Source organism: Harpia harpyja, chromosome 7 (genome assembly GCF_026419915.1).
Source record: "Harpia harpyja isolate bHarHar1 chromosome 7, bHarHar1 primary haplotype, whole genome shotgun sequence".
NCBI classification, from domain to species: Eukaryota; Metazoa; Chordata; class Aves; order Accipitriformes; family Accipitridae; genus Harpia; species Harpia harpyja.
The window spans coordinates 33,060,343-33,069,526 of record NC_068946.1 but is presented as its reverse complement, the minus strand read 5'-3'; the positions used below and the strand labels follow the sequence as shown (position 1 = coordinate 33,069,526).

Here is a 9,184-nt window from a genome sequence, read left to right as displayed (position 1 = left end):
GGCCCCGCCCCGCCGCCGCCACAGCCGCCACCGGGCCCGCGGAGCGTCCGCAGCCCGCCGGCGCCGCCAGCATGTTCCCCCGGCCGCCGCCACGGTCCTGCGACACCTTCGTGGCGCTGCCGCCCGCCGCGGCGGGGGGTCGCGTCGTCTTCGGGAAGAACTCGGACCGGCCGGCGGACGAGGTGCAGGAGGTCGTCCACTTCCCGGCCTCCGCGCACCCGCCGGGCGCCGAGCTGGAGGTGAGGCCGCGGGGCACGACGAGTCCGGCGGGAGACGGCCAAAAAAACCAAACCCAACCTTTCATCCCCCTTTCTGTGTATTTTTAGCCCGTGGCCGATTAATCAAGGGGAGACCCTCGCCGAAGCGATGGCGTGAAAGGTAATTTGTTGTGTGCTCTGACTTCTTGCAGTGCACCTACATCAAGATTGATCAAGTGGAAAAGACCCACGCCGTGGTCCTGAGCCGTCCCTCCTGGCTCTGGGGGGCAGAGATGGGGGCCAACGAACACGGTGTGTGCATTGGGAACGAAGCGGTGTGGGGCAGAGAGGAGATCTGCGACGATGAAGCTCTCCTCGGCATGGACCTCGTAAGGTTTGCACAGGCTGTTTTGGTAAACGGTACTGAATTCGGAATTTGGTTTTGAAACATTTGTTTTGAGTTATGTGCGGAAAGAGGTGCTTTCAGTTTCAGAAGACACGTCGGTCTCTTCTGCTGTTCTAGCCGTGGTTAAAAATAAGTATTCCTTGGCACAGGCATTAGGTCTCTGCCAGGAGCTGGGAGCCCGTGAAAGGTATCAGGCGCTAGAACAGAATCTGTCAAGGAAATCATCAAACGTTTTTCTCTCCACAAAGTTTATACTAAACTGAACCAAGACTCTTAACAAGAGCACAGCTGGACTTCAGGAACTAGTGGTCGGGCGTTCTTCTAGGGTCTGTACTAATTTCCTATTTCCCCCATCTTTCGCGCACATATTTTTAAGTTTCAGTCTTAGCCACGCATCTCCACATAAATAATGACAGCTTCCTGTGCCTGCCTTGCTGGGTGCTAGTGTAGCTCTCGCTAACCTACAGCAGTCAGCCAATTCTTCTTGGTACTGTTTCCCCCAGTCCAATACCCACACGGGACCTGCAGGCGGTTCCTAGGAGCCCCCTCCCTGCCTTTCTGTATTTCCATTGGGTTGTTTTTGCCCATGCCAAGGACGTAGAGGACCCACTTCAAACAAGCCCTTTAAGTGACTTGCTCCTTTCTCTTACCAGATCATAAAGCATCAGGTACATAGAGAAATAGCATTCCAAGTCAATTTGAATACTTGGGCTGAATAGTTGTATGTAAAGTTTATAGTTCCAATGATATCATCTTCCTTTTGTTTTAGGCTTGGACTGGAGAGAGCGGACACAGCTGAAAAGGCTCTTGCTGTCATAGTTGATTTGCTAGAAAAATACGGACAGGGAGGAAACTGTATGGAGAGCCACATGGTATTTACATACCATAACAGTTTTCTGATAGCCGACAGAAAGGAAGCATGGGTGCTGGAGACATCAGGAAAATACTGGGCAGCAGAAAAAGTAGAAGGTATGGATGATGCTCTTTGTTTTAAACATTTCAAACGCAGTGACAATTAGCAGTTTTCCACTTTTCATTTACCATTTCATTAAGGCATCAGAGTAGCCTCCAGATATGTACACGTGCCTGTGAACAACAGGAATTGCTTCCTCGGGCATCAGTGTGGAGTGGCTAGCAGTTTCAGAGGAGCTGAGTCACAGGGGGACCTTTTCAGAGTCAGAGATGACCACTTCTGCAATTGGAAAAGAGAGGACAGCAAGAAGGTCAGCATGAGAATGACAGCAGTACGTAGGGTCTTAAGGATGGTGGCAGTTGATGACAATTTCATTTGGTGACAGGGTAACACTGACGGGATTGGTGCATTGGGGCCTGAAGTGGCTGATCCTTCCAGTGGACTTAGAGGGACAAGCTATGTCTTTGGAGGTCTAAGAGGAAGAATGTAAAGATGGGAATAATCAGGATATGCCAATATGATGTTGGCAATAGAAGTAAATGAGTCAGAACTGAGTGGCAGTAGAATTTCAATCACAAGGATACATATAGCCAGGGAGAGAGGGCCAAAAATAAACCACAGAACTCTCAGATCTTGTAGGAGACTCTTCAGTGCATAATTTGCTTTAGTAAGCTAATTGTAAACAAAAGACCAAGAGAAAGCATTCGATGTATTAAAATGATCCTTCCTCACCTTACACACAGGAGGCATACGGAATATTTCCAACCAGCTCTCTATCACAACCAAGATTGACAGAGAACACCCAGAATTGAAGGAATATGCCAAAAGCAAGGGCTGGTGGGACGGGGAAAAGGAATTCGATTTTGCTGCCACATATTCTTATGTAAATACTGCCAGAATGACGACATCCAGAGGCCGATATTGTGAAGGCTATAAACTTCTGAACAAACACAAAGGTATAATTTTTTTTTTTTTAAGATATGCAAAGCATTTAGTGAGCTACGTTAATTTAAATCATAAATTATCAGACATCTGATGCAGGCAATCATTCACGTGGTTTCGTGAACCAGAACTTACTAGAATAACTTTTTGCCTAAAGGAGAAATGCTGAACTTGAAGTCTTCTATTCATTTTTGCCAATTTGTTGATAAGGAAAAATTAAAACAAGGGTCACACACAGTAACAACACTGAGAGGTCACATTATGACCATACTGCTAAATACTCTGTAAGACCTGCTCTGAAACATTTTGATAGGCTATATATTATTACTGTACCTCTAAGAAAAAAAAGAGGCTAAAACAGACTCCCAGTGGTTTGCAGCCACAAACAGAACCTTATGAACAACTTCAGTCTGGTACCATTCATATAGGCCTGAGACAACAGCACAGCATTCAGATATCTTGCATTTATTTTTTGAGATTGGTTTTTAAATCTTTGTTGTTTCACTACAACTGCTGCTCTAACATTGTGTAGTCTAATAAAACACACTGAGAGCAGAACAAAATAATTTTCTGTACTCTAAGCAGGTACTCCTAATCACTAACTTGTTGACTTATTTTTCAGACCTCTACAGAAATAAGCTATTACTTCTCTTCTAACTGCATCCACCTGGCAGGTTTTTGCTGCATCTGTATTCACTTGCTCATTTGAAGTAATTAATCTCAACCAAAATTACATTGCACCCCTGTGTTTTTTTATTTATTTGGCTGAGCTCTGCCAGACCAGGTTTAGCATTTAATGTGTCAGAATGAATTACCTTTTGCTATCCTGCTCTAGTGTTCATTGTAAACCCTGCATTCATTTTGGGAATTGCAGGTTCTGAATACTGAAAGCATTTTCATAATACCTGTATTTACTTGTGTTATAATAATGCTGAGATTCTATCAGTGTTTTTATTCTAAATGCTCATTTTCAGGCATTTACCTGAGCCATTTTAAAAATCACACTAGGTGTTCAGGTTATCAGCCTCATATGGTTTCAGTTTGTTTAGATTTATTTTAAATAGGTGCCCTAACTAAAAGCTGTTTGGTTTACAGCATCAGTAAAATCACTGGTTTCTTAATCTACCCTTCCCAGCTTTTTCACTCAGTGACATAACAGTTTTTTTCCAGGCTGCCTACCATGTGAAGACCATTTTTAAATATACATTATTTATATTCCAGAAATTAGGGAATGTATTTCAGGAATACAAAATAATAAAAAAGTCTAGTGGAAAATACGCAATACCTTCTTTCTAGCTAGACAAGTTGCCAACTTGCAGTTGACAAACCGACCGTTGCTTCTTTTAATTTCTTTGATACACGTAGCTTGCTGATTTCTTGAATTCTCTGACTTTCCCAGGCAACTGTGGGAATACTTAAGAGTGTTTCCTTGCTGAAATGTAGTGCTGTGTGCCTGTCTACAGGCAATTTGAATCGTGTATAAAAAAAAAAATATTGGAGACGTCTGACTTAGCAGCAGAGTAATTATTTTAAGAGAAAACAGCAAGGCAGTTTACAAAAAGGATCTTTATGCAGCTAGAACTTCATTGAGGGAAACACTAAAAGATTAAATGGTAGATGATACCTTCAAGTAAAAAAAAAAAGTGAATGAACTCATGTTTTTCTGCCATAAGCATACGCTCAACTGGTATACTAAATCTGAAAACTACTGCAAGTGCTGCCTGTTAGAATATTGGATTGCTTGGTGATACCATGCAGGTATTTAAACTTCAGTGTACGGCTATACATGAACAGTGATATAATTTGAACACTAGATGCAGAGACATATGTGGAAAGGGTTTTGTTTCACCTAACTGAGAAGAAAGAATTATTTTCATAGAGAAATTTGGCACTATACCTCACACAGGTAGTCGATTAAGACTTCTTTACAAATGGATGTACTGTTGTAGTTTCTGTTGATTCTGAGTATAGAAGATGTTGTTACTCCAGTGCGTCCTTTCAATTGTCAAGTTGAAGCCTAAGCGCTTTGGAAGGTCAGATGATTAAAAAAACCAAAAGTGACAGTCTTGCTGTTTCATTTTCAAAGTTACACACAAAATCCACGTACAGTTATTATTATTTTTGTATTTCCAAAGCAACATAGTGGTATTAACTGTGTACAAATACCAATTACTATTATAGTGATTTATCTTAATTTCCACACAGTACTCAGAAAGTTCAGCCTTTAATCCAAGCTACTAATTTTCATCTGAAAAGTTACTGTGCGAGTGACCTTGTGCTAGCCATATGTATTCTACCTTTCTGGGAAACATCGTGTGTTGTTATCCTCCCCCTCTTCTAAGTCATAAATGTTATAGCTCATTATCACCTACTCTTTGAAATAAATACTTTGGGGAAAACAATAATATTTTTAAGTGTGTTACATATTAAGTTATGCTGTTAGGATGATTTTTTTTTCTGCCAACACGGACAAACTAAAATTGGCATTGCCTATTAAAGGAAAAAGCCAGTTGTAGAGAACATGCCATTTAGTTGGTATTATAAGTAGCACTGTGTGTAAATAATTGTATTGTATCTTAAATAGGATCTATCACTTCTGAAATAATGATGCAAATTCTTCGTGACAAAGAGAGTGGCATTAATATGGAAGGTGGATTTATGACAACTGGAAGCATGGTGTCTGTATTGCCTCAGCAGCCTAATCTGCCGTGTATTCACTTCTTTACTGGAACTCCAGATCCTGCGAGGTGATGTAGCAGCAAGTAATAAGGATAAAGAGTTGCAAGTATCTAAATGAAAAAGTGTTGCAATTTGTCTAATTATATTCCTTTTTGCTTTTCTTTTTTCCCCTGAAAAAGCACAATCAAAAAGTAGGAGGAACATAATGTATATTATGTATATTTTAATGCTATCTACCAACATACTTAGTGAAACACTGCTATGACACTGACTTAAACATCAGTTAGGAGATTTTTTTTGTTTTTTAAGACTTCTTTCTTAAATGAAGGAATTAGAAGAATGGGAAAAAAATACAGCAATCTGCTGACTCAACAACTTTAACAAAACTGTATCAGTAAAGGATCTCTGTTCTATTTTCTCTTTCTAGGTCTGTATTCAAGCCTTTCATTTTTGTGCCCAATATTACTCAGTTATTAAAAACTAGCTCCCCTACATTTGGTCATGATGATCCAGTTAAGAAGCAACCACGTTTTCAGAATAAGCCAGATCGAAGACATGAGCTCTATAAAAAACATGAAAGTGCTGCTGTAGTTATGGAAACTATTGAGGTACGTTGATTAAATTAGATTTCAATGCAAGCAGGTGGTTTATATAAGCTCCTTGCTCACATTTTGTTAATGCGATACCATTTAATGCCCTTTGATGGATTGCAAAGAACACTGTAGTGCACCAGAAGCTCATTGCATTGGCATCTGGCAGGCATATGTTTCAAACACTAAAAAATGCAACTAGCACTCTGCTGTACTCCCAGGCCTAGCCCCAGACAAGTATCTGTACTGCTCATCTTGCAAAGCAGCAGGCCACACATACTCCTGCACCAGTCAGATAATGGGGAAATGCTTGAGCAGCCACAGGCAAATATACAACTCCTGATAAGAGTACTTAAAACTCTTCAGGACCCTGGTCTCAGATAGTAAGGAGGGCATGCCTTTTATCATTGCTTGGTACAGACAGGAAAGGAAACAAGGTCACAAAGATAGCTGGACACAAAGGCGAAGAAGGGAGGTAATTGCTTACTTTTAACAGTAGTGTCTCTCCTGTTCACAGATACATGTTCTAAAAAATAAGACATATGCCCACTAAAGTTTTGGTAGCATAAATACCTAAAGCAGCTTTAATTTTGTTTATTTTCAATCCATCAGACAAGGATGCAGGGAGATGAAGTGAGTGCTAGATATTGGGAAAGATACCTAAGAAAACCTGTCACGGTGCTAACTTCTACCAACACAAATTGTACCCTAGAAACTATTAAGAGGTTAAAGTATGGACAGTAGAACAGAACTTTGTTAGGGTGAACACTCCATACTCTGTATACTTTTTAGTGAAATACAGACTTTTTTTTTGCAGGGCCAAGGTAAAGAAATGCTGAAAGAGATACAGGAGTTGGAGAAACAGAAGATAAGTGAAATGGAATCAATCCTGCAAAATGCATGTTTTGACATTAACCAAGTGGTTAACCTTTTTTCACAGTGTGTAGAAGAAGAACTTAAAATATATATCTAAAACTACCATTTGAATGTGGTAAAATTCAGTTTTATGATTAACTTTTCTAATGAAGTGGCTATATAGATTACATCTTATTTTCAATATACTGGTTAGTATGGACGCAGATTCATATTTAGGCCAAACAGCTTTCGGTTGTATGAAGCAATGCTAAAAAGGCTCTTAAAAGCTAGGCAGTGGCTTCATCTGTATGTGGCATAAAGCTGTTAGCAGAGATAGATTTCGTCAACAAACAGATGCAATTAGAATGTAATAGCTTGACTAAAAACAACCCCATCTCTGGATGAAGAACACTAACTCAGATTTGGAGAACTCAGTTCTAGTGTACACACATGTAGCTTTTATAGTCAAGATAATCGTAGCAGAATTTCACATTCCCAGAATTGAAATGGCCATGCTGAAGGACTTACTTTCTGAAATGTAGAACCTATTACTTGCACTTGAATAAAAAGGAAAGTGATATGCAAGTCAAGTAAGATTGATATTCAGCTGTTTGAGAAAACCATTCTAAGATACATTTCATATATGAACCCTCTACTCCTTCAATGTAAAATGAGGCTAAGAGTTCAAGGTATATTAAAACCAAATCAGTTATAATTTTACCATGATTTGTTGTGAAGTCTGATTACGTGGAATTCAACAATGCAAGCATCCTGCAAGTTACCACACAATTTTCACTTCCCTGTCTATTCTCCCCACCCTGATACCAAAAAATAAACTAACTTATTTACATGCAATGTGATTACTGTCAAATTAATTCTGCAATACACTTTATAACATCATGTGGGAGTTTTTTAATGTTTCTTGAATTGTTACTTTTTTAAAATCAGGCAACTAGAAAGGAAGAGGTTGGGGTACACAAGTATATACATATACTCAGCTGGACACTTGAAAGGACATTTAAATTTTTTTCACTTCATATAAAGCCTTTTAACCACAACTTGTCTTGCCAAAATTACTAGACTATAGAGTTAATTTAATCAAGCTTTTTGCCCTGCCAGGAGCTCTTCCTCCCTGATCCTCTTCAAAAGTAGTGATCAATATGTGACACTACTTTTATTATCTGTGGCAAGGGACAAACTGAACAAACAGAAGATTCTGGCTTTACTACGTGATCAAGCAGGATAAAAAGTATGACTGGAAGGAAAAAAAAAACCAAACAAAACCAGCACTTCTGTAAACCTTCAGAAGAGAACATCTAACATGAAATGGAGCATTAGAGCTGCAGTAGCAGTATGTGACATGACACAGCATCCCAACAGAAAGACACAGCAGACAACAGAAAGACCATTCTTTGATGATTTTTCTATAGTCAGTTTCTAGAGTCATCTCAAATGCTAAAGATGGGGCTACACACATGCAGTTTTCTCATTTTGTAAACTATTCTATCAATCACCCCACTGGTAAAAAAAGTAAGTATAAACAAACAAAAGCAGAATGAGTAAGAAAATTGAGAGCTTTGCAGAATTTGTTCTTCCTGATCCTACAATGAAAGTAGAAGTTAATTTGGCATACAGATCCACAGCAAGAAACTAATGGGTCAGAAAAGGTTCTTGAGCTTTCTAGTTCTAGTGATCCTATGTGTACCAAGTGGCAGTAGCAAGTAAGATTGAGTAGCAGGTAAGACTGAAAGTAAGCTCAAGTTGACTGTGAACCTTTTGTGCGTGTGTTGCCACAAAATTTCTTAGAAGTTCAATAGTACAGTGGATGTTTGTGAACTGGGAGGTATTTTTAATAAAATTTTTCTGTATTTACCTGTTTTCCTCATGGATGTCTATATCTGACAATTGTGTGTATCTTTGTCCTATTTTTGATCATCAGCCGTTCCACACTAGCTCTTTGATAACTTCAAAGCATCAATAAATGCCAGGTAAAACTGTGCTGGAAACCAAGGTATGAGTCAAGTTTACAGGTAGCATAGCAAAACAAGAGAAACAATTTTATGCTACAATGCAAATATAGCGAAGTTACACAGGAATGAAAGTAGTGAAGGTGGTAGAGCAGGCCTTTAAGTGAACTTCTTGTCCGCTTAATCATGGTGTGGCAATTAACCCTGTTAAGCATCTCGGTCCGGTTGTAATACAGGCAGATATAGTCCAATCATTCCTCTAGCTTCTGTGCTGTTTTTTATTTACTGGTCTACAGGATACAAAGTAAAACAATGTGATGTGTGGAGATAGATCAAGTGATGTCCAAACACACAGGATATTTTGGTACCTTTTTTTCCTGGGATTTTATCCTCCTAGTATACATGCAGCGTAAAACCAGAAAATGAAGATGAGATCGGGAGGAATAAGTAACCCTCCCTCCCACAACCCTACATTAAAAAAAAAATTAAAAAATCAGAATATCCTCTAGAGGGCAATCTTTGCATGTATTTCATCTAGGAATACCTCTTACAGCTTATTTTAAAAGGTCTAGAGCTTTATGAAGGATCATTATTAAAAAAAAAAAAACTGTACTAAAATTGCTACCTAGAAAACT

At 39.3% G+C, this 9,184-nt stretch overlaps 1 protein-coding gene across 1 annotated transcript; it reads left to right on the top strand.

Moving 5' to 3' along the window:
* Nucleotide 1: 1 nt before the first annotated feature.
* On the top strand, nt 2–8,454 carry SCRN3 (secernin 3). Its single transcript, XM_052793577.1, has 7 exons — nt 2–239; nt 410–591; nt 1,373–1,572; nt 2,260–2,472; nt 5,043–5,205; nt 5,565–5,745; nt 6,545–8,454. The coding sequence occupies exons 1-7, from the start codon at nt 72–74 to the stop codon at nt 6,698–6,700; spliced, it is 1,263 nt and encodes a 420-aa protein (XP_052649537.1). The 5' UTR covers nt 2–71; the 3' UTR covers nt 6,701–8,454.
* Nucleotides 8,455–9,184: the final 730 nt, after the last annotated feature.